The sequence below is a fragment of the Panicum virgatum genome, chromosome 8K, assembly GCF_016808335.1.
Source record: "Panicum virgatum strain AP13 chromosome 8K, P.virgatum_v5, whole genome shotgun sequence".
NCBI lineage: Eukaryota > Viridiplantae > Streptophyta > Magnoliopsida > Poales > Poaceae > Panicum > Panicum virgatum.
The window spans coordinates 18,397,390-18,421,534 of NC_053143.1; the positions used below are offsets into that span (position 1 = coordinate 18,397,390).

The 24,145-nt window shown below is 47.9% G+C and overlaps 2 protein-coding genes and 1 non-coding gene across 4 annotated transcripts; 2 read left to right on the forward strand and 1 right to left on the reverse strand.

Annotated features, from left to right (window-relative positions):
- The first annotated feature begins 4,773 nt into the window (after positions 1-4,773).
- On the forward strand, positions 4,774-4,846 carry TRNAA-UGC. The gene has a single exon. It is a non-coding gene; the product is annotated as a tRNA-Ala (tRNA).
- Positions 4,847-5,456: 610 nt separating this feature from the next.
- Positions 5,457-6,787, forward strand: LOC120644131 (NAD(P)H-quinone oxidoreductase subunit T, chloroplastic-like). Its single transcript, XM_039920691.1, has 2 exons — positions 5,457-5,892; positions 6,122-6,787. The coding sequence occupies exons 1-2, from the start codon at positions 5,579-5,581 to the stop codon at positions 6,540-6,542; spliced, it is 735 nt and encodes a 244-aa protein (XP_039776625.1). The 5' UTR covers positions 5,457-5,578; the 3' UTR covers positions 6,543-6,787.
- Positions 6,586-19,835, reverse strand: LOC120644130 (pyruvate kinase 1, cytosolic-like). Of its 2 annotated transcripts, XM_039920688.1 has the most exons (16): positions 19,568-19,833; positions 18,978-19,074; positions 18,744-18,841; positions 10,431-10,586; positions 10,131-10,208; positions 9,922-10,053; positions 9,339-9,419; positions 8,718-8,786; positions 8,543-8,632; positions 8,061-8,205; positions 7,899-7,987; positions 7,723-7,818; positions 7,573-7,640; positions 7,382-7,481; positions 7,211-7,267; positions 6,586-7,125 (listed from the first exon to the last, which is right to left on the reverse strand). In XM_039920688.1, the coding sequence occupies exons 1-16, from the start codon at positions 19,637-19,639 to the stop codon at positions 6,970-6,972; spliced, it is 1,584 nt and encodes a 527-aa protein (XP_039776622.1). In that variant the 5' UTR covers positions 19,640-19,833; the 3' UTR covers positions 6,586-6,969. The 2 variants fall into 2 exon arrangements, with proteins under 2 accessions (XP_039776622.1, XP_039776624.1); XM_039920690.1 differs by lacking the exons at positions 7,382-7,481; positions 7,573-7,640 and having other exon boundaries at positions 6,687-7,125; positions 19,568-19,835.
- Positions 19,836-24,145: the final 4,310 nt, after the last annotated feature.

Below are 24,145 nucleotides of genomic sequence, written 5' to 3' on the forward strand. Positions count from 1 at the left end.
TGAGTCTTCGAAATCTCACCAGGAAACTCCAGCAAAGAAGGTCCCTGAAGATTCATTGAAGAATTCAACGCTCGGGGGGCAGAAGCAGAAAAAAGAAGCCGAGTCTGCGAAGACCGGTCTGACCGGTCACTCTGGGAATTCTGGAAAGAATTCCAGAAACAAGAAAGAAAGAGAAAGGCCGAGTTTTAAAGAACTCTTGGCCAAATATGAGAAGAAAAGAGTCGTCTAGAAGCAGAGGGGACGGCCAAACAAAGTCAAGGATACAAAGCCATCATCGTCTCAAGAGCAATCGAGTTTGAGCCAAGGTAATTCATTCAATGGACCGATTGCTCCATGGTATTGCTGCTATCCTTGTTATATGCCTTTGGATTATAGTAGGATGCACATGCAGTCATATTATATTTATTATCCTCCTATATATCCAAGTTTTGCTTCACAAAGACCGATTAGTGATAATCTGGTCAAAAGGGACATTGATTGCAGCAACGAGTGTGAGAAGGACATAAAACAAGATTCAAAATATCTACAGAGGTGGTGTCCCTTAGGCTTGTCTCACACCTAAAAGAGAAGGCTGCAACAGATGCGCAAGAAGGAGTCCATGGAACAGCAAGCGGAGGATGTACTAGCAAGGTCAGTGACCATGAAGTAGGTATGGAGCCCTAAGCAAGTTGTTTTGTCATCAGCTTGAAGAAGAAGTAAGATACAGTCGATAAATTGTTATCGCCCTTAGCACAAAAAATGGCCGATGTATTCATCGCTCTTAGACAATTTTGGTCCAGAAGAGTGTTTTTTGGCACGTAAGCTTTGCCAAATAACAGGGGGGCATATGTTGACGATCAAAATTGGCAGCAACCTATACCGACCGGTCTGACCGGTGCGCTCAAGCGGTTTGACCGGTCGAAGCGTCTGTAGCCGGTTTGGCACGACCGACCGGTCTGGCCGGTGGGTCTGACCGGTCCAAGTGGAATCCGAGTACAACTAGGGATTTTAATAGATTTAGATCTTGTAATAGGATTTCTTGCGGGATAAGTCCACACCACCCTAAAAATATAAAGGGTCACGGCCGATTAGGGTATCCAATTGATCAAATACAAAAACTGTTATCTTTTTACTTTCTTTTTGCCCTAGCTTTTTCCCATCTACTATCTGTTGTTCCTTCTTCGTCTCTACGTCGATTGAGGGCATTCTAGGTGGCTTGCCGACCCTAGAACAACCCTGCGTGAGCCTGCCCCGACGGGTCCTTCCCGGGCGACGTTCGTTGGTTCACCGCCGGCCTGCCCGGCGACAACCGGTCTGACCGGTATACCCGACCGGTCTGACCGGTCTGAGCATCAGCGCTGCATTGTGCCATCGCTCGCTTCGCGTTCTATTGCTTTGGTGTGTTGGCCCTAGTTCTGCGCCAACAACTTGCTCACTCTTGTTGTGTCTGTCTCTGAAGTTGCTGTTGTTTTCATTGGGGTTTAGCTCATCAGTTGTGCAAGCATTTGTTGTGATGACAGAATTCTCACCAATCGTGTAAGCATTATTTGTCCAGCCCTCTGAAATTGCAGGCTCCATAAAAAGAGTTAACAGATATAGGCTCCTTAAGAAATGAATTTTTGCAGCTTGTTTTATTAGTTCATGAATTGGGCATGTTTCAATAATTTGGCACCTTCTATCTTTCCGTTTCTTTTTAGTATAGGCGTATAGCATCCTTTCACATTTAGGAAAACATATTATGCCCGCTAGCACACTTGATGATGGAATTTTTATTGTAGTGGACTTTTTGGACCTCATTTGCTTTTGGATCATAGATTCATGCATCCTTGGTCACCTTTTAACCATTTGTATCGAGCATAGCATTTGAAGTTTATCCTACTCCAACATATCCATGCTTTCTGAAAAAGGAAAAAAAAAAGGCACTTTGAATGTATTCATAGCTTTGTTCCAACTTTTTTGCTGTTTGTACTACATTGAGCTGTATGCTTGACTGCCAATCCTGAGTTCTGATGTGCTTGCCAACAGTTTTTTTTTTTTTTGGGAAGGGGAGGATATATTAAAATGATGAACAGTACAACCCCAGTTTTACAAACAGGATCCTGAAGAAAAGGAAAATTACAAAGGAGTCCAACGAACTCCTGTTCATCTTCCCGAGCTCAGTCATCCCGTTCGATTGCCTAGGCCTCGATCTGCTGGAGCCAAAGCCCAAATCGAAGCCACCACTTCCAAATCCTCCACTGGCAGCCTCCGCAACATGGAAAAGCCACAAGATCCACCACCCCAGACCTCCGGTCGAGGTGGATTTGAGACACCGAAAGACCATCGGCGAGCACACCGACGGGGGAAGAGGAAGAACGAATACGCAGCCGGCGACAAAGCCCCCGACCAGGAAGGAGAAGCCCACCAGGGAGCACAGAGGATACATCCCCAACGCGAAGAGGAGGACCAAAGCAAACCTCATACCGATGTTCATGGAGCCGACGCCTCAAGCAACACCGACGCCAGGAAATCGAAGAGGAGATCTTATTCTCCATGGGCCACCGCCAGCTTCATGTACACCGGCACCAGCACTGGCCCAGAGGAACAAAAGAGGCCGCCATGAAGTTACCCGCGTCGCCGCCGCCGCCGCCGCCGAGCCGAACCGACCACGGAGCTCTTCACCGGCAAACCCTAGCCTACTAGCAGCCTACCTAAACTAGAAGCTACTCTACGCCGGACGCCGATCCACCCGATTCCCTCCTCGCTCCGCCGCCGGGGAGGTAGCCGGAGGAGGGAATCGGCGGGATCGACGCTGGAAACGGCGTCGCCTTTCTTTTCGCCTTGCTTTACTGTAGAAGGGGAAAAGAGAAGAGACAGTCACCTGACCAACTTGCTCTTTTGTTATTTCATTTGCCTGCTGTTGGTCTTTTGTTATTTCAGATGGCAGCTTTATTTCCATGTTATAACCAAGATATGATTTCAACCAAAATATTTTTTGAATTTTTCTATATTTGAAACTTCAATGTTAATGGCACAGTTACCAGTCTAGACATTTTTCTGTTGATCTTGCATTCATCTTCAGGATGCTGTATTCTGCTACCTAAAGGCCTGAATCAATTACGTATAGTTCGGGGAATTCTAAACTGAACTTGGATGTGACAAGCGATGATTTTCATAACTTGTTGTTTCATCCGTTGGTATGCCTTCCTTTTAATTTAGCAGTTTTAATCTCTCGACATGAACACCCATGGTTTAATGTTATTTTCATTTGGTTCACCTGTAATATGTAGTTTAATTTTCAATGGCTTCAGGCTATATAATAGTTGCCTCAACTTAAACATAGTTGGGCTTGTTCTTATGTTCCAAATTACCAGATCTCCTGTTATTTCCTGAGGATGAAGATTGATGAGTTTAAAGTCAGAGAGGGGGGATGTAAATTTATACTATAAAGATCCTATCTATCTATACTATAATGATCTTTGACAATTGAAAACACTTCACACCATAGAAAAACACCCCTTAGGCCCTTACCCTCACAACGGCCCCACCTGCTTTCCTAAATTCAGTTGTCATATATATATATATATATATATATATATATATATATATATATATGTGTGTGTGTGTGTGTGTGTGTTTTCCTAGATGTTAATCACCTCCCTTCCCTTCCACATCTTTAAAAGACCTAGGGGGGGTATTTTTACCCCCACATTGAGCCACGGCAGCCGGAATATCTCGGCCGTCGAATTGTGCGTGAATGGCTCGGATTATCTAGAAGGCTCGGTAATTTTATAAAAAAACTCCTGGAACTTTATCAAAATTAATATATAGTCCAGCCCACACTCAATTAATTTTATAGAAACCCCCTTGAACTTTACAAAAATAGTATTTGCTCAAGCCACCTCGCAAACAGTTTTACAGCAAACCCCTCGAGCTTTATAGAAATACAATTTGAGCCACGTCATGAGGCTCGGCAATTTTATAAAAACCCCCTTGAATTTATTAAAATTAATATGTAGTCCAGTCCACACTCAGTTAATTTTATAGAAACCCCCTTGAGCTTGGCTGAAATAGAATTTGCTCAAGCCACCTCTCAAACAATTTTATGGTAACCCCCTCGAGCTTCATATAAATACAATTTTAATCAAGTCAACTCTCAGGTAGTTTTATGGAAACCACCGCTAACTTTGAATGAATGCCAGCAGTGCTGCCAATCTTACAAAACTCTCCCAAACTTTATCAAAATTAAACTATAGTCCAACCACTCCTCCGACAATTTACTGACCCCCCAGCTTTTCATAAATACCATTTATTCAAGCCACCTCTCCAGCAATTTTCCGACAACTCTCTTAATCTAGCCACCTCTCTAGTAATTTTATGACAACCAACCCACGATTCATGCATTTTTTACAAACCCAAGCTCTACAGCAATTAACCCATACTCTACAGACTTTTACGAAAAAAGCCCTAAACTTTCTAAAAATGTACCCACAACTCGAAATTTTGCAAAAAAAAGGCCCCCATATTCATGACAATCAACCCACAGCCCCTGCATTCTAACTAAATAATAATACACTAAAGTTTCTATAAATTAATCCATAGCATAACATTTTGCGAAAAACATTTACAGCCTTTGTACCAATCACTGGGCTACAGGTCATGGCGCGACAACGCCGCGCCAGTCTTTCTAGTTTAGTACCTAATTCAGTAGCACATGATAAGTATCAAGCCTGCCATCTGTAACCTGTTTGCATGCCGTTGTGAAGCATTCGCAAATTAATATATATATATGATAATTGTGTTTAAGTTAACTAAGGTGATGTAGCTCAAATGGTAGAGCGCTCGCTTTGCATGCAAGAGGCACGGGGTTCGATACCCCGCATCTCCATTCTTTTCTTTTAACTTTAATTTTCCCTCCACCACAGCAGGAATACAAGCAGCTGTGTTGGGGGTGGTGTGTGTGGCTGAACCGCGTTGCGTGCGACCTTAGCTGACGCTGGTGTTTTTTGTGGAAGAGATTTTCCAAATTTTACCCAGGTGCCGATAAGGAAAAATCCTTGGGCTGCAGTTTGGTTAATCTGTGGCTGCAGCAGCACCATCACTCAGAATTCTAGCTGTAGCTGCTACCTTGTTAATTTTAACACTAGTATGAAAGATTTGCGTGAAACAAGTGACGTTGCAGCCAAAATAAACTATGGCAATCGCCAAACGGGCCCTACGTTTTGGAAAATTGGATGACTGATTCAATCTGGCGGCAGAACAAAACATCTGAACTCCCGAGTCCTGAGATAGTAAATCGGTACTACCTCAATGTAAATTTGGACGCGCAATGTAACGACCAGATTCTCCGTAATTTATTTCAAGTCGTCATACTTTTCTTGATGTAATTCGTGACGTACGTAAAGCCAGAAATAGCTTGAATTGCCAGTGTTATAATACGATTAATTAATGACGAGTCGACGATACTAATAGACAACGTATCCTGTGTGAGATGGGGCCCACCTCATCGCCTTCCTACCGCCACTCGCAACCCGCATGCACGAGCACCTCTGTCTCAAGACGGCCTCCGCAGCCTCAGATAATACTCCCCTGCCGCAGACACTGCCACGCACATTCCCCCATGGCGGCAGCCACGGCCTCGCGCCCCCTCACGCCCCTCCTCCACCGGCACCACCCCCGCAGCCGGCGGCGCGCGAGCGCCGTCGTCGTTGCCGCCGCGAGCGCGCCGGACGCCGAGCCGACGGCCGCAGCCGGGGCGGCCGCGGGGCAGGAGAAGAAGAAGACGGTGGACACGAGGATACACTGGTCCGACCCGGAGGAAGGGTGGATCGGTGGCAAGGCCAAGAAGGACGGCGCTGGCGGCCGTAGCAAGAACGAGCCGCTGGGAGGGAGGTTCGCCGACCTCATCAGCGCCGCTTCCGAGTCTCACTATCAGTTGAGTCCATTTCCTGTCCGGGCTACCTGAAACTCTCTGAATCGTGTTCAAATTTCCAGATCCAGTCAATCTCGTAGCCGTCAGTTGCTTCTTCGATTAAATTATGCACCAAAACTAGTGTTATTCAGCTCATACTTGTTCCTAATGGCGACTCCCATGTCTAAACTGCAAAATTAGCGAGTAATTAAGACCCGAGGATCTAGCATGACTTGATGTAAATTTTCAAAGGTTCCTGGGGATTGCTCCAGAGGCGGACATCGAGGAGATCAAGGCGGCGTACCGGCGGCTGTCCAAGGAGTACCACCCAGACACGACGACTCTGCCGCTCAAGGTGGCGTCGGAGAAGTTCATCCGCCTCCGGGAGGTGTACAACGTGCTGAGCAAGGAGGAAAGCCGGCGGTTCTACGACTGGACGCTGGCGCAGGAGGCCGAGAGCCGACGGCTGCAGCAGATGAGGTCCAGGCTCGAGGACCCCTACGAGCAGGACATACAGAACTACGAGTCCGTGCCAGACATGGTCGACCGACTCGGCGGCAGAAACATGAAGCTCAGCGACCAGGCCATGACCGCCCTCACCATCGATTTCGTCATCATCATCATCTCCGTCATCTGCATCATCTACGCCGTGTTCTTCAAGGAGCAGTACTGACAGCAGCGTATCAACAGCAGCAAGGTTGAAGGAGTGTACCATATACAGAACAATATTCCTAGGTAAATTAACTGATAATACCTCAAGACTGTCTTTACAGATGTTGTTCATATACAGTGTCATGATGTTATGTCAAATAGGGCAAGAGCAACAAATAATTCATGGTATTGTGTCAACAATCCTATATGTGTTTCCTCAACAAACAATAATTCCAGTATATAGGTCTCTGAGACAATCTTGGTTTATTGGATCAAAATTTCCAAACATTTGAAATCTGAAAAGAGGCAAAATCACCTCAAAAGACAACTGGTGCACATGCTGTACTCTCTAGTTATCTTTGGTTAAATAAGTGAGAAAAACTGGAGGTAATCTCCCATGGATCACATGAACCATTGAACCAATAGCATGGGTAGTGGGTATCTAATGTTTAACCTTCACACTCAATGATCTTGACAACAGAAGAATCACCAATCTTTTCAAAGATTATCACCCTGTCGAAAGGCTTCACTATGCCGACTGACCGACCATAGTTCAGTGCCAGTTTTATCCCATACTCTTCCTTTGTGAGCCCACCAGTTTCGGCCTAATAAAGAGTTTAAACTGACCGGGTAAGGTCTACGTTTTTTCACTTGTAGCTCTAACGTTAACAGTAAGTACTTCATACATACCTCATCAGTACTCCCCATCAAAGGGTACACGCCTCTCACTGCAAAACATTGCCTTGCCTGAAAGTGATTCAAAAATGGTCAAACAAAAGTTTGCAGATCCTGCTTCATGGTGAAGAAAAATACTATGTAAGTACCAAACTCAATAAAATCCAAGAGGTGCAAGCTAGTTACCTGAGTGGTTCCATAAGAACGCCACTTTGACGGATCAGACCCTTCACGTAGGAAGATAACTGCTAAAACTGGCATTGTCGGCCTGTACTTAGAAACTAATCTGCACAACGTTAAGCATGAAATTATTCAATTGCTTCATATGACGCGAACTTGTGTAGTGAGGTGCTGATCTTAGAGTAAATATAGGGCACCTAGCAGCTCTCCCTGAGAATGTGAACACAACAATTGCAGCAGCTTTTACTTTAATCGCAGAACCAACCTAAGAAAAGCAACCAATTGTTGATCAGTAATATTCTAGATTAGAGAACCTCTATTTGTACATAATGAAAGATAGTATTTACCGCTGCTGATGCCACAGATTCCTCATGGGGCATCGGGTCACCAACATGCCACATTACTTTCTTGAATTGAAGTGGCTGGTTATACACAGTCTCAGCCTAGAAGATTTATAACTGATTAGTTAAATAATTTGGATGGTTCTACTAAAGTTTATTGTTATAAATAGGTAGAGACATACTTCTGCACATATTCTTCCCACAGTACTCACTGCATCAACAGGATAGAGCCCTCGAAGTGTCTCCGCACCGAGCAAAATACCATCAGTTCCTGGAATTTGATCAGCGTGAAAAATAAGCAAGGCATTCATTAAGTGGCCAAAATGTAGTAAATGTTAACTAACCATCTAGCACAGCATTCGCAACATCAGTGGCCTCTGCACGTGTAGGGCGTAGGTTGTCAATCATGCTGTCCACAACTCTAGTGACGATCACAGGTTTACCCTCTAGATTGCATTTATGAATAGCTGTCTTCTGGAACATGAAAACCTGATGCGTAAAGAGTACATGTGTCAGCAACTACATGCAGTCACAGCATTTATGTAAATTTTGAGCAGGAAAGCAAATGTTGCAGCAGTATTTCTTGGTCTTTCTTCAGCCTATAATAACAACCAAATAAGTAACTTGAACTGTAAAATGATAATAAGCATATAAATGTAAGACTTTTGCATCATAATGTTGAACATTGTCATGTATTTATATTGCTATGCTACCTAAGCTTACCATTGCAAAGAATAATTGATTGACATTAATATTGATGAAATATCTGATACCATTCCAGGGATAGACAGTGTAAATTTTTATTCCGTAGACAATTAAAACATACATTTTCTGGTGGAAGGTCAATTCCCAGGTCTCCTCGAGAAATAATGATGCCATCAGCCTCTTTGAGAATTTCATCGAAATGATCCAAACCCTAGAATGAAATGCACAATGCAGTAATTACGGCATAGTAATGAAACAAACTGACAACAGGGTCTTTGCAAAAGCATGATGATTACCTCAGAATTTTCAATCTTCGCATATATTTGTGTCTCAGGAAGATCATGTGATTGTAAAAAGGATTTAAGCTGCACATCACAAATATCTGAAGATCAGCAGGATCTCTACAATTATCATATGTTACTTCAATAACTCAGATATTGTATGCCAAAAAGCACGAATAGCTTATTATGGTACAAAGAAATGAATAATGTGTGCTCTCAGATCAAGGGAGCAGTTATAAATTAACACCATATCCATATGCAAAGATCAAACAAACTGATCAACAATATATTTTTATGTACAAGTGTCTGTGTTAGATTGTCTTAGACGCTATTTAACCCCATGTACTTCAATTAACTGAATAAGCATCAATGTTGTTGATTATCTTCAGATATGAAAGTACGTGTGTGCATGGTGGATGTGGATGCACCTTGACTAAAATGTATAGATACAATTGGCTGATAATTTGCATATACTGCTCATACAATTTGGTTTTTTCTAGTGCAATCGATGTTGCATGGATGCCTCAGATAAATGATCTACTTGAAGGAACCGTAAAAGCAAAATGTAGTAGGTGGACAATCAACTGAATGTTTAATTCAAGCACAAGATTGAAAGCATTAGGAAACAAAACTAACCTCCCTGACATCCTCAGCAGAGCGGGTATGGGAAAGAGAAATAATATCAACGTTGTTACGGCAACCCCAAGTTGAAATGACCTATTGCAAGAAAACTGTACTCAGGACCATCTTCAAAATATATAAAAGAAGTAGTATGCCCTTATAAAAATATATGTGCCTTAGTAAACAAAGTAAACTTTAGAGAATTGAGTGTTTAACTTTGTGGAATGTGATTTGATGTATCAGACAGATGTCTGTGTATAAATGCATAATGCTCACGTAAGGGATATATGTTTATACATCAGCATGATAGAAGCACAAATTCTTCTATAGTTGCAGTACATTGATTTGTAAAGCCCAACCAAAAAACACATTCAGTTTCTTTCATGAAAACCATATAATTTCTGTGGTTGATTTTTTGGTCAAAAGCAAAACAAAAAGAAATATAAATAAGACAGGACACGAAAAAGAATTATAATTATCATTTCTTTTGTACAAAAAAGTTTTCTAGCCTAACTTTTTGTACAAAAAAATGTAAACCAGAACAGGAATATTGCGCTATAAAACTGGCGTAAAGAAGTTGAGAGGTTGTCCACATTACTTGTTTATCATATTCACTCAATGTTGGCAAACTGATGTGGACTTGTGAAACATGCAAAGTGAAAATGGGACCAGCAAGGGTAGCTGCATTCTTCACAAGACAATTCACATTTTCACCGGAAGTGTCCACAACCTACAAATTGTGTCAAATGAGGAATTTAGGAACTGCAAAATAGTATTTACTTGACAAAAAATAAAAACTGCACACACCTCTAACCAGACAGATGTCGTTTCACTTCCTGTGAAGAGATATTGACCCATAAAAAGAGTATCACCCTTCTTCACGTCCTGAATTCATAGGAAGGGCAATTTAGTAGAATATTCAATGTCCTAAGAATTTAAGTGTTAAAAGTCAAATAGAAATACTAAATACAAAGTATTTTTATTGGCACAGCAGAAAAGTTGAGATGTTTCTTAGTGCACATGATACTCTCAACTTAGAAAAACCAATGTGGATTGTGGGGAGCAAAAGAAACAAACATTTCCATGTAGTCCGCTTTATTCACTTACTTTTGCAAGATCACCAAATTTAATTGGTAAGATCTCAGCAGATAGAGCTTTAGAAATATCTGGAGTTATGATAACATGGTTCCCAGCTTTCAACTCAATTGGCCCACCAGTGGAATTGTGAACCTGAATTTCTGGACCCAGTGTATCAAGCATTACCTATGCATAGTAATTCAAAATCAAGTTAGATGCCTCCAGGACATGCCTCTGATAATCAATATGAAAAAAGTGGCAAGCAAAGGCATAACATTTTCTTGAGTTAGAAGAATGCACAAAAGGCCAACCAAAATGCACATAGGAAAGTCAAGAACATTCCAAAAGAGAAACAATCACAGTTCTCTAACTCAAAGAAATTTATAAATAAAAAAGTACACAGAAAACCAAATCTAAGAAGGAATTTTCAGATAAACTATAAATATAAGATCTCTCAAACTGCCAAAGTAAGATATGCCCTTGTGCTAACCATTGAAAAGAATATCGGCATGTTCTCCAGCTACTTCAGAAAACAATCCGGAAACAATTGAAGACAGTTTGATTGTCTACATCAAATAGTAGAATTGGCAAATCCTACAATAGCTGAGCAATCATCCTTCGGTAGTGCCACCCATTCACTTACTTAGCTAGAAGCTCCATTATTTCACACAAAATAGTTGTGACAAAAATCTTTTTTAAAATATTAGTCATCCATATTGCAGCATGTGTGCACATGGAACAGCAAATTGAAACATCAAAGTGCTAAAATTTAAAATGAACAACTCCTATTTGTCAGGAAGGTATTTGTACAACTTCCTTAATAACAGATATAAATTAAATAGAAGCCCATAGAGAAAATGAACCAAAAAAAGGGGACAGCATGTTTCTAAAAATGTTGATTATACCATACAGTGGTAGATATATAAAATGTGACTTGTAAGCATTCAAAATTTACATATGCGAATGCATAATAGAACAACAACAACATAGCCTTTTTTCCCAAGCAAGTTGGGGTAGGCTAGAGATGAAACCCGAAAGAAATAAGTTCAAGGTTCAGGCACATTGATAGCTAGTCTCCAAGCGCTCCTATCCAAAGCTATCTCTTTAGAGATATTCCAATCCTTAAGGTCTCTCTTAACCAACTCATCCCATGTCAGTTTAGGTCTACCTCTACCCATTTTTACATTATCGACCTGCTCAAGAACCCCAATACGCACCGGCGCCTCAGGAGGCCTTCGTTGGACATGTCCAAACTGTTAGCAGCTCAATTTTCACTCTCATTGAGCTGAGAGGATGACACTCAAGTTGGGGAAGTTTTCTGGGTTTTTCTTCATTCACTCACAATGCCATGCCATCCAACGGGAGGGGAGGCAACACATTTATACACGGCTGCAGGGCAGCCAACACTGAGGCATATTCTACTCCTAGTCTAAGATGCCAAATGAAAGGACTACTCCTAGTCTAAGATGCCAAATGAAAGGACTAACTGCTGTCCTATCTAGATGCTAAAGCAGTCCAAGATGCTGTCCTCTAGGGCAGCAATGGTGCTAGTGCATGCTGCAGAAAAATGAGATGCTGCAGCCCCACACAGCCCCACAAAGACCACAAGTACAGAGACTTATTCCCTTCATTCTCCCCCTAAGGCTTGTGCATCGCCTTGTGGGAAGACTGGACCATCCCGGTCTTGGAGCAGAGCTCAAGGAACTTGATCCTCCCAAGGGGCTTGGTGAGCAGATCCGCAAGCTGATCCTTGGTGTTGATGTAGCTCGTCTTGATGGTTCCTTCCTCCAAGCAGCCTCGGATGAAGTGATACCTGACCCGGATGTGCTTGCTCCGTTCGTGGAAAACGGGGTTCTTCGCCAAGGCCAGAGCGGACTTGCTGAGGAAGAAGAGGATCCCGCTCGTACTCTTGCTGGTGTCGATGTCGCCGGCGTGATCGCTGTCGCTGTACCCAACGAAGTGTGCCGCCCCAGGGCACCTCGGGTAGTGGAGACCGTGGTCGAGAGTCCCCGCAACATAGCGGATGATCCTCTTCACGGCCTGCTGGTGCTCCGTCGTCGGTCGCTGCATGAACCGACTGACGTAGCCGACGGAGAACGCCAAGTCCGGCCGTGTGTGGGCGAGGTAGCGGAGGCTCCCCACAAGGCGCCGGTACTGAGTAGCGTCCACCTCCTCTGCCGTGCTGTCACGGCTCAGCTTCAGCCTCTCCTCCATCGGAGTGAGAGCTGGGTTGCAGTCGGTGAGCCCAGCGAGCTCGACGATGCGCTTGGCGTAGGCGGTCTGTCGAAGTGTGATCCCGGAGTCGTCCTAGTGCACCTCGATCCCCAGGTAGAAGGAGAGAGGCCCCAGGTCGCTCATCTGGAAGGTGGCCTTCATCTCCTCCTTGAACGCCACCACCTCCGCATCCTTGGTGCCGGTGATCACCAAGTCGTCGACGTAGACACCCACCAGCAGGGCATTTCCGCCATTGTCCCGCCGGTAGATGGCCGCCTCGTGCGGGCTTTGCTCGAAGCCCATCCCCTTGAGCGTGGAGTCCAGCTTGGCGTTCCACGCCCTCGGGGCCTGCCGCAAGCCATAGAGGGCCTTGCGCAGACGTAGCACCTTACCCTCCTTGCCGGGGATCGCAAACCCCGGCGGCTGGTGCACGTAGACCTCCTCCTTCAAGTCGCCGTTGAGAAACGCCGACTTGACGTCCATGTGATGGACACGCCAGCCCTCCTGGGCAGCTAGCGCAAGGAGGAGTCGCACGGACTCCATCCGTGCCACGGGAGCGAAGGCATCGTCGAAGTCGACTCCCTCCTGCTGCACGAAACCTCGTGCCACCAGGCGAGCCTTGTGCTTGACGACGGTGCCGGCCTCATCCCTCTTCAGCTTGAACACCCACTTAAGGGTGATCGCGCGGTGACCACGAGGGAGGTCAGCAAGCTCCCAAGTGCGGTTCTTCTCAACCGCGTCCATCTCCGACTGCATCGCGGCACGCCATGCCGCGTGTCCCTCGGCCTCTGCGAAAGATCGAGGCTCGCCGTCGTCGCACGCGAGGTGCAACTGCGCCTCCAGGTCGTGAGGCACCAGTCCCGGCACCGGCTGATCGCCGAGAAGGTCCTCCATCGTACGGTACCGCAGCGGCTCATCGTCGTGGTACGCGTCGATGCGCTCCTCGTCGTGAGAGAGCGGAGTAGCGAACTCCACCGGGCTGTGAGCAGGTGCTGGAGTAGGCGTGCCCGGAGGAGTGGCTGTCGGTGCTGGAGTGCGCGGCGTCGCCGGCTGTGGTGGTACAGCTGAGGAACTCGGCGCAGCCAGAGTCGTAGCTGAAGGGCGTGGTGCCGCCGGTGTGGCGGGCGCCGGAGTCGGTGGAGGCTCGGGGATCGGGGTAGGCATGCTCGGCGAAGAAGAGCTGCCTACTCCCCCAGCTCCATCGAAGTGGACGTACTCGACGGTGAAGTCGTCGTACGTCGGAGCCGAGCCGTCGTCCACCGCCTTGTCCCACGCCCATCCTCGCCCTTCGTCGAACACAACGTCGCGCGCCGTGCGCACACGCTGTGTCTCCGGGTCGAGAATGCGGTAGGCCTTCGAACCCGCCGCGTAGCCGATGAACACTCCCGGAGTGCTCCTGTCGTCGAGCTTGCCGATGTGGCCAAGCTCCTTGGCGAACGCGAGGCAGCCGAAGACCCGCAGGTGGGAGACCGCCGGCTTGCGCCCATGCCAAGCCTCATACGGCGTCATGCCGTCGAGTGCCTTGGTGGGCGAGCGGTTGAGGATGTAGACGGCCGTCACCACCGCCTCTCCCCAGAAGACAGTCGGCATCCCCCTCTGCTTGAGGAGGGCCCGGGTCATCCCCACAACCGTCTGGTTGCGCCGCTCGACGACGCCGTTCTGCTGCGGGCTGTACGGCGCGGAGTAGTGGCGCTGGATGCCCTCATCCGCGCAGTACGCCGCGAACTCGGCCGCCGTGAACTCGCCGCCGTTGTCGGTGCGCAGCACGCGCAACTTGCGGCCGCTCTCCGCCTCCGCAGCAGCCTGAGCACGCCTGATGGCGTCCGCAGCCTCTCCCTTGCTGCCGAGGATCATCACCCACATGAAGCGGGAGAGGTCGTCGACAAGCAGCAGGAAGTAGCGCCGTCCTCCTGGTGTGACCGGTGTCACCGGGCCACACAAGTCCCCGTGTACGAGCTCGAGCCGCTCCTTGGCTCGGAAGCTCGCCTGCTGGGGGAAGGAGTGCCGCCTCTGCTTCGTCAGCACGCAGACGTCGCAGAGCTGCTCCACGTGGTCGAGGCACGGGAGGCCTCGCACCATCTCCTTGGCGCCGAGCCGCTTCAGGGCCTCAAAGTGGAGGTGCCCAAAGCGCTCGTGCCACTGCCATGCCTCGTCGTCCCTGCGAGCTGCAAGACAAAGAGGCTGGGCCACCCCGACATGGAGGATGTAGAGGCGGTTCTTCCCTCGAACCACCCTGGCGAGAAGCTGGCAACGGTGGTCCCAGATGCGGAGGACCCCGCTGTCGATCACCACGCGGGAGCCGCTCTCATCGAGCTGCCCAAGGCTGATGATGGAGTTCCGCAGCTCCGGGATGTAGTAGACTCCGGTGAGCATCCGGTGCTCTCCGGACTTGGCGGTGAAGATCACGGAGCCCACGCCCTTGATCTCCACGGCGGAGGAGTCCCCGAACCTGACGGAGCCACCTACGTCAACGTCCAGGTCGGAGAAGAACTCCTGCCGCCCGGTCATGTGGTGCGTGGCGCCGGAGTCGAGGTACCAGCCATCGACCCTGTCGTCGTCGGAGCCGTTGCCGAGGAGAACTCGGGCACGCGGCTCGTCGAGGTGGAGTAGAGCGGTGACAGGCGGTGCCGCCGGCTGCGGCTCCATGTCCCCGTGGAGTAGGAACAGAGCCGGCTCGTCATCCGGCTGGGCCTCCGCGACGTGGGCTTGGCCCCACGCCTCCGCTGCGGGCAGTCCCTGGCCCAGTGACCGGGCCTGCCACAGTTGTGGCAGGTGTCGTCTCGTGCCGCCTTGGGCCTGTCAGTGGCGCCGCCCTGAGCATCTTCGCGGGCGCCACCCTCGGCGCGCCCTCATGCCCCGGCTTGGGCACCTCTGCGCCCCTTTCGCGGCTTGCCGCGCTTGCGGCCACCAGTCGAGGAAGAGGGCTCCCCCCTCCTCCTGTCACCGCGCCGAGCCTCGCACTGCTCCTGAGTGAGGTGGAGCTTCCCACCGATGGAGATGCCTCCCGAGGGAGGCTGTGGCTCGTCGCTGTCGACGACCTTGAGGCGACCTATCGCCTCCTCGATCGTCATGGTGGAGAGGTCTAGCAGAGACTCGATCGAGCGAGCGGTCTGCCTGTACCTCTCGGGGACGCAGCGGAAGAGTTTCTAGACGGCTCTCTCCTCGTCGTAGGTGTCGTCGCCGAACTGCACCACCTTTTGCAGTAGAGTGTTGAGACGGAGGGCGAAGTCATCAACATCCTCACCTGGCTTGAAGGCCAGGTTCTCCCACTCCTTGCGAAGTGCCTGGAGAGTGGTCTTGCGGGCGCGGTCGCTGCCGATACGTGCCGCAGCGATGGAGTCCCAGGCCTCCTTGACAGTTCGCTTCTTGGAAAGCGTGAACTGCATCTCGGGCGGGTCTGCTGCGATGAGAGCATCCAGCGCCCGTCGATCCTCATCGTAGTCGACGTCGCCGTACCGGACTGCCTCCCACATATGCCGCACCTGGAGCTTCACCTCCATGACTGCGGCCCACTCAACGTAGTTGGTCTTGGTGAGGGTGGGCCACCCATCACCGGGACCGACGTCCCTGACCACCGCCTGGAGGCCGTGGTAGCCGGGGGCGCCGCCGCGCGCACCCCAGCCAGGAGCTCCGCCACCGCCCTGCGCGCCGCCGCCAAGGGCGCGGCCGCCGCTAGGGGCGCCGCCTCCGCCGCCGGGCGCGCCGCCCCCTGGGCCGCCGCCGGGCGCGCCGGCCCCTGGACCGTCGCCGGGCGCGCCGCCATCTAGGCCGCAGCCGGGCGCGCGGACCCCTGGACCGCCGCCGGGCGCACCGCCGTCCAGGCCGCCGCCGCCGGGGTGGACTGCTGCCCACCGCGCGGTCCGCTCCCGCGCTCTCTCCCTCTCCAACTCCTCAAGGTCCTCGTCGGCGGTGGCGTCGCCGGCGATGGAGCCGCTGAGGCTGCCGCGCAAGGTCTCAACCTCGACCTCCGCCGCACGCGCTGCATCCTCCGCCGCCTCTGCTTCCACCTCCGACCTGGCCGCCGCCAGCTCCGCTGCAGCCAGCCTGGCCGCCCTCGCCGCTGCTGCAGTGGCTTGTGCCGTCGCTCGCCTGCGTTCCTCTGCCGCGGCGAGCTCGGCATCTCGCTGACGCCGTGCGCTCGAGGCGACCGAGCGCTGAGACGGTGCGTCGGACATGGCGCGCCTCCAGGGGGCTGCTCCGTGGAGAAGACGCAGCCTCAGACGAGCTGCCGCTCGTCTGCTCGGGTGAGGAAGGTGGAGTAGAGGGTGCAGCAGGTGCTGCTGCGCTAGCCGCTGCTGCTGCGCTAACTGCCGCTGCTGCTGCGCTAGCTGCTGCTGTGCTAGCTGCTGCTTGGGAGGGAGAAGTGCAGGAAATGTCTAACCTACAGGAAAGTACGGCTCGGATACCAGATGTTAGCAGCTCAATTTTCACTCTCATTGAGCTGAGAGGATGACACTCAAGTTGGGGAAGTTTTCTAGGTTTTTCTTCATTCACTCACAATGCCATGCCATCCAACGGGAGGGGAGGCAACACATTTATACACGGCTGCAGGGCAGCCAACACTGAGGCATATTCTACTCCTAGTCTAAGATGCCAGATGAAAGGACTACTCCTAGTCTAAGATGCCAAATGAAAGGACTAACTGCTGTCCTATCTAGATGCTAAAGCAGTCCAAGATGCTGTCCTCTAGGGCAGCAATGGTGCTAGTGCATGCTGCAGAAAAATGAGATGTTGCAGCCCCACATGCTGCAGCCCCACACAGCCCCACAAAGACCACAAGTACAGAGACTTATTCCCTTCACAAACCATCTCAGCCGATGCTGAGTAAGTTTCTCCTCAATTGGTGCCACCCCGACTCTATCCCGAATAATTTCGTTCCGGACTCTATCCCTCCTTGTGTGCCCGCAAAACCACCGCAACATCCGCATCTCTGCTACACTCAGTTGCTGCACATGTCGCCTTTTTGTAGGCCAACATTCAGCACCATATAACATCGCCGGACGAATTATTGTCCTATAGAATTTGCCTTTTAGCTTTTGTGGCACCCTCTTGTCACAAAGAATGCCAGAAGCTTGCCGCCATTTCAACCTGCCAGCTGAAATTCTATGCCTAACATCTTCATCAATGTCGCCATCCTTTTGTAGCACCGATCCTAAATACCGAAAAGTATCCTTCTGGACCACCACTTGCCCATCTAGACTAACGTCTCCCCCCTCATGCCTAGCCGCGCTGAAATCGCACATCATGTACTCGGTCTTGGTCCTACTAAGTCTGAACCCTTTCGACTCTAACGTGCGTCTTCACAGCTCTAACTTCCTGTTAACCCTTGCCCTACTCTCGTCAACTAGTACTACATCATCAGCAAAGAGCATACACCAAGGGATCTCACCTTGTATATCCCTTGTGACCTCATCCATCACTAAAGCAAATAAATAAGGGCTCAATGCTGACCCCTGGTGTAGGCCTATGTTAATAGAAAAGTCAGTGGTGTTGCCATCACATGTCCGGACAAACGTCGTCGCATCCTTGTACATATCTTTAATGAGGGTAATGTACTTAGTTGGGACTTTGTGCTTCTCCAAAGCCCACCACATGACATTTCTCGGTACTTTGTCATATGCCTTCTCAAGGTCAATGAAGACCATGTGCAAGTCCTTTTTCTGCTCCCTATATCTCTCCATCAATTGTCGTATTAAGAAAATCGCCTCCATGGTTGACCTTCCAGGCATGAACCCAAATTGGTTTTGGGTCACACTTGTCACTCTTCTTAGGCGATGCTCGATAACCCTCTCCCAAAACTTCATCGTATGGCACAACTTCAAAGCTACCATATTTCAACAATATTGTGAATGTTCAGTCTATAAACATAAACTGAATTCAAATAACAAAACCATGTTACCATAAAACTGTCTTCAAAAGTAATAAGACATATAAAACCCTGCCAAATAAGTTGGAAGTGATAAAAAACACAGTGACTCATCAAGTGACACAGGGAAATAGGTAATGTCTTTTCCTCTCAAATTACAGCTACCGAACTCCCCATGCATAGCAATGTTTGCACATTGAAACATACTTCAACAATCATGTTCAGATATGTTAATAATTGAGTCAGAAGAAGAATGAACTTACAGGGCACAACTTCTTCACATTCTGCGCCGCTTTCCTCAGATTGTTAAGGGTCTCCTGGTGATACTCAGCATCCATCCATGAGAAATCGAACCGTGCAACTGCAAAATGAATGATACTCATATCATCACCACTACTAGCATTAGTTATTAACATAACAATAACCAGCAATATCAAAGTAAGCCTCAATGCAAATAAATCCAGAAACAAATAAAGTTGTGATCAAACTACTCTAACCTGACATTCCAGCAGTGAGGCATTCCTGTATAACCTCGACCGAGTGCGACTTGGGCCCGAGCGTCCCAACAATCTTGGTGAGGGATGGGAACACTTTCTGCACAGATGCAGGATTCAACGGTAAGAAAGGGTCAATGTCCATAATCCCCGAAGCCAAATCGAACCTACGAGTTCCATTACAAGTCATCGCACTAATTAAGGTGTACTGAATAACCCCAATTTCAAAAATCTCACACACAAATTAATGCCGTCACAGGTTGGTGAAGGCAAATTGACCCGGCAATAAACCCCGGGCTGACCCTGCTAGCGACGCGAATCACACACATTATTTACGAAATGGATTCCCGCATTTCCGCGAAACCCTGCTCGGCCTCTCCGCGCACCAAATCGGACCGAAGCAACCAAACAAACACACACCGCGATCCAACAATAATCAGCACACCCAGATGCAGGGGTTGGAGCCGGCCCCACTGCAGGTGCGCGCGGACGCACGGGCGCCTCAATCGAAAGATCTGTAGAGCAGTGAGGGAGCGAGAGAAATGGATGTCCGGACGGACAGGGGGGAGGGGGGAGCAGGCGGCGGCGCTTACGGGCTTGGCGGGGGCGAGCACGGAGGCGAGGCGGACCGGCTCCTCCAGGAGCATGTGGCTGGCGCCCTGCATCTCTCTCTTCCCGTTCCCGTCCTCCTCCTTCCGCGAAGACCACCCTCCCTCGCTGCTCTAGGGTTTTGCGGCCCGCGCCTCTCCCCTCTCTCCGGCTCGATGCGATCGCCCCGCGGCTCGAGCAAGACGAGGACGAGGACGGGAGGGAGAGAGAAGGGAGCAAAACAAATCGTGGGGAGAAAGAAAGAAATGACGACGATGGAAAGAGAAGAAAAGTAGGAGGGCGAACACGTGGCCTTTCGACTTGGCTTCCCGTTTTGTTTCATCTTCCCGACGGTTTGAAGCGACAAAAGGCTTGGCTGGCGTCGCTGGCTCGTGGGCCCCCACAAGGGATGGATGGGGGCCCGGGTGGTGGCGGTCCTCTTGTCAGGCGGTTACAGTGGGCGGGCTAGCGGGTTGTGCCTGTCAGAAGTTCACGCGCTGGCCGGGCCAGGAGCCAAGCGATAGGGAGCGCAGTGGATGCGCGCCGCGCTGCGTGGAACGGCGGATCGGACGGCGTGGAGGTGGTCACGGCGCGCGAAAAGGCGTGCGGTCGATGGTGCCGTGTGGAGTGGAGACTGCGGGATACGGATGGTCGTGCGCAGAGACTATATGTCGCGCGTAGGGTTGAAAATGGGACGCGAAAATCCCGTCCCGACCGGCTCTGTTTACTGTTTAAATTGATCATAAATTGTTTCCGCGGAAAAAATAGGAAATTGGGAAAACAAAACGAGAAAACTGGCGGGAACGGAAATGGGAACGGTTGGGGTGTTTTCCCGACCATTTTCACGGTTCCCGTTTTCAGCCGGGAAAATTCCCGCGGGAATTCCCGTATTTGTCGTAGTCGGCTGTGTTACCTGTGTTGGAAACGTGAATTGTTGTTTGCATGTGTTACAACATGAATTGTGAATTCGTGATTCACTTTACCTGTGTTTCTTAGTTATACGAGTCTTGTTTCCATGTTATTTATGCATAGTTGTAATTATTTTATCGAGTTAAATGTTTGAAGTGGTTGTATGTATTTTCCTGTTTTGAGTTATCGATTCCCGATCGTAATCGGTATGCTCCCGACCGATTGATCCCGTTCCCGATATCCTATAATACCGATTTCGTTTTCCCGTCCGATTTTTCCATTTCCGACCAAAAAATACAGTTGCGGGAACGGTTAAGGGATTTTTCCGACCGTTCCCGACCGTTTTCATCCCTAGTCGCGGGGTTGCAAATTCCCATGCACATGCTGTTGGACTGTTTTTTTACTTTTTCCGCCTGCATGCTCTCTTGGGCGGACTGTTTTCAGTCCATTTAGTCCATTTTTAATGGAAATTTCATAGGAGTTTCATATATTAATTAATATGTCATATAAAATTATATGATACCATGGCATAGAATTTTTTTTAAAAAAAAAAGAGAAAAGAAACCAGTTTCATCTAGATGAAACTCTTTCTACACGAATACCAATACTCTATGAGTCTTAAAATTAAATATAACATAGATCCCATAAAACCACAACATGAAACTATGCATTGGAAGTGGTGGTTTCAATCATTATTTTATAGTCTTCTTGTTTATGTGGCTACCTTAAAAACATAAATATGAAATCCTCCACTGGAATTAGTCTTGGTTGTTCTCTGTTGTAGTTGCTGTCTTTATCCTGAATAGTCTAGTACCCTTTTCTTTTTAGCTGTCTTTTTTATTATTCGGACCACAGGTATTCGATGTGGCCCATTTGGATAACATATCTTTTTTTAGTGTTTTTTCTTCCTTCCAACCACACACTTCTTCATTCCATTCTAATACAAAGCTGTCTCCATAGGCACGTACATGCTGCATACACATGCATGCAACGGACGCACCTTTCTTTCTTTTTATTCATTTTTATTTTTATATTATTTTTCTTCCTATCTTATTTTATTATTTATTTACAATTCTCCGATAGATATTTATTTTTTGTTATTTATTCTATATATTTAAAAGTTCACGATGTGTAATATTTTATTCGTTGCATATTATCAATTGTTCGTTATGTTTAACCCTTTTGTTCAGAGAAATAGCGATGTATAATATTTTGTTCATTGCATATTATTATTTGTTCGTTATGTTTAAACTTTTGTTCGCGGAAAATAATTATTGTTCGTGTTCTTAGAATATTTGTTTCGTAAAGCTGAAATTAATTATTTATTATTAGAAAAATATTGTGAAAATATAGGCAAGTATGGTCTTGTTTTGAAGATTTTGCTATAAGAAACATAATGGTGCAATTAAAATTTAATTTTGATGCTCAGTTTAATAGCTATAGTTTTTTTAGTTTCAAAATTTGCATGCAGTTGATGACAACAGCATTTTTGTTTGCTTGTGCATGCATGCAGCTAAGCTGGCAGCAGCACACATAACACTAAGGTCTTGTTTAAATGCGTAAATTTTTAGATGTCAAGTACTGTAATACTTTCGTTTGTATTTGATAATTATTATCCCGTTATAGGTTAATTAGTCTCAAAAGATTCGTCTCGCAAATTATAGACAAATTATGTAATCAGTTATTTTGTTTAGCTATATTTAATATTTTATGTATGTGTTGAAAATATTCAATGTGATAGAGAATTTTATAAATTTTTTGAATTTTGAAGGCAACTAAACACGACCTAAATAATAATGGCCCTGCTCCAACAAAATACCGCGGCCTTGAGGCGATGGATCGGAAAATCGTCACCTGAAGTGAGACGTAACCGCACCCGCAGGACTAGCGAGTTAGATTTGTGGGCTTCCACGCCCAAGACAGACATGGAGCACGATAGGGCGGCGGCGGGCCAAGGCGGGCCTGCGAGCCCACAGTCGAAAATCTTGGATGCCGGGGAGCATTTCAGTCGGTCCGGTCCGGCAAAAGAAAGGCTATAATACCTGGGGCAGCTGGGCCTTCAGCATTTCATTTCAAATAATAAAAATAAATTTTCCACTAATGGACGGCATTTCAACCATTCGTTTCAAATCTTCTCATCAAATGGATGGCAACGTGTTCACCAGGGCAAATAAAAATAGTTTTCCCATTAATGTATGAGTTCTATTCTTCGACATGCAATGAGCATCTTCAGTTACGAAATTGGTTCCTGGCAATCTGACATTGTTATGAAGAGTTTGGAATGAAGAGTTGGCCTCTCAAAATTCGTTCAGAAACTGAATACGAGTTTCTTCGATGTTCACACAGCACAGCCGACAACAGCAAATCAATAGTCGATTCCTGCGTCTGGTGAGTGGATCTGTCCGGCCACAGTTCTTGGTGCCTCCCGACGAGTGTAGTGTGCCTCCATGGTGATGGCGTCCGGTGTTGGGGCTGCTGTTCGGAGTGGAGCAGCGTTTGGGGCTCCTCAAGTAGTCCAGGTTGTCAGGTGAAAAGCCTTACCCGGTCTGTACCGGTGCCGGTGACGATGGTGCTATGTTGCATCGTTTTCAAGAAGCGTTGCTATGAGAACTTGAGCTTCTAGGGACATTTTCAGGTGAAAACCGAAGAACCAATCTGTTGGTTCAGGCGGCGGTGGCATCTTGACGTCACTCTCCTCTTGGGGCGTTGCTTAGGTGTCCTTGGGTGATGGACCAGACTAGCTTGGAGAGGGATGATGGTGCATGAGTTGTTTTAGTGCACTTAAACGAGTTGCTAGAGTGTGTGGTAGAGATTGACTTAGTGCAATCTTTATGCGACAAAAGATCACTCGAAAGCAAGCACTATGACCCTGACATTTGAAGTTTTTAATGAGTTAGTAGATGTGGGGGATTAGTTGCTGCACAAGGATCAAAACAAGATTGAATCAAGAGCATGGAAGAAATTTGAAGCTTAATCTTTGTAGTTTTTTTTTCCTTAGTCTCTTTCTTTCTTGTTTTCTTAGTTCTTTGTATTGAGGAGTAAAGTCTAAGTACTTTTGTATCTTCTGGCTACATGACCGGATTTGTTTTTTTATAGTCGTAGACATTTGCATGTGAATGTTCAACACCGGATATTTTCCTTAATCTAAAATACCTGCAGGCTGCGGTAAGCGAACAAAGTACCTTGATCGAGTTGATCAAGCACAGTAGGAGCGTGCTTGACAAAGTTCCTTCTTCCCTCGTCACCAGTGATGCCCCTGTCCACCAGCTATATCAAGCGTGACATGCTGCGATCTCTCGCTCGCCGTTGACGGCACGCCGACGAGCACGCACTTTCGGTTTTACGTGCACGACATGTTGGCACCCTCCCGCCGGGGAACCCCGCCACCCTAACGATGGTGTCGCGCGTGGCGAGAGGTAAGACGGGTCGCGCGACGCGTGACGTCCGGAGCACCCCGTCATCGGCGCGGCGTCACCAGCGCGTTCCACGGCTTCACAGTGTAGTATGGCCTGCCCATGAACCACTTCCACGTACGCTGTGCTCCAAACCAACCGAAATGTGCCTGGGCGTTATTGACGTCCCTAAGTGTCAAATTCAATCCTCAACTTCTGCATAAACTAATATTAAATAACCACCAAATCAATAGATAGGGATTTAACTCTGAGTATTTCCGA

What these genes read in the sequence shown, in the direction of transcription:
- LOC120644131 (XM_039920691.1), top strand. Translation starts at nt 5,579, where the DNA reads ATGGCGGCAGCCACGGCCTCGCGCCCCCTCACGCCCCTCCTCCACCGG. An exon ending in GCTTCCGAGTCTCACTATCA is followed by an intron (nt 5,893 to 6,121) that starts GTTGAGTCCATT and finishes AAATTTTCAAAG; the next exon opens with GTTCCTGGGGATTGCTCCAG.
- LOC120644130 (XM_039920688.1), bottom strand. Translation starts at nt 19,639, where the DNA reads ATGCAGGGCGCCAGCCACATGCTCCTGGAGGAGCCGGTCCGCCTCGCC. An exon ending in CCTCACTGCTGGAATGTCAG is followed by an intron (nt 18,842 to 18,977) that starts GTTAGAGTAGTT and finishes TTCATTTTGCAG; the next exon opens with TTGCACGGTTCGATTTCTCA. An exon ending in TGAGTGAATATGATAAACAA is followed by an intron (nt 9,420 to 9,921) that starts GTAATGTGGACA and finishes TTCTTGCAATAG; the next exon opens with GTCATTTCAACTTGGGGTTG.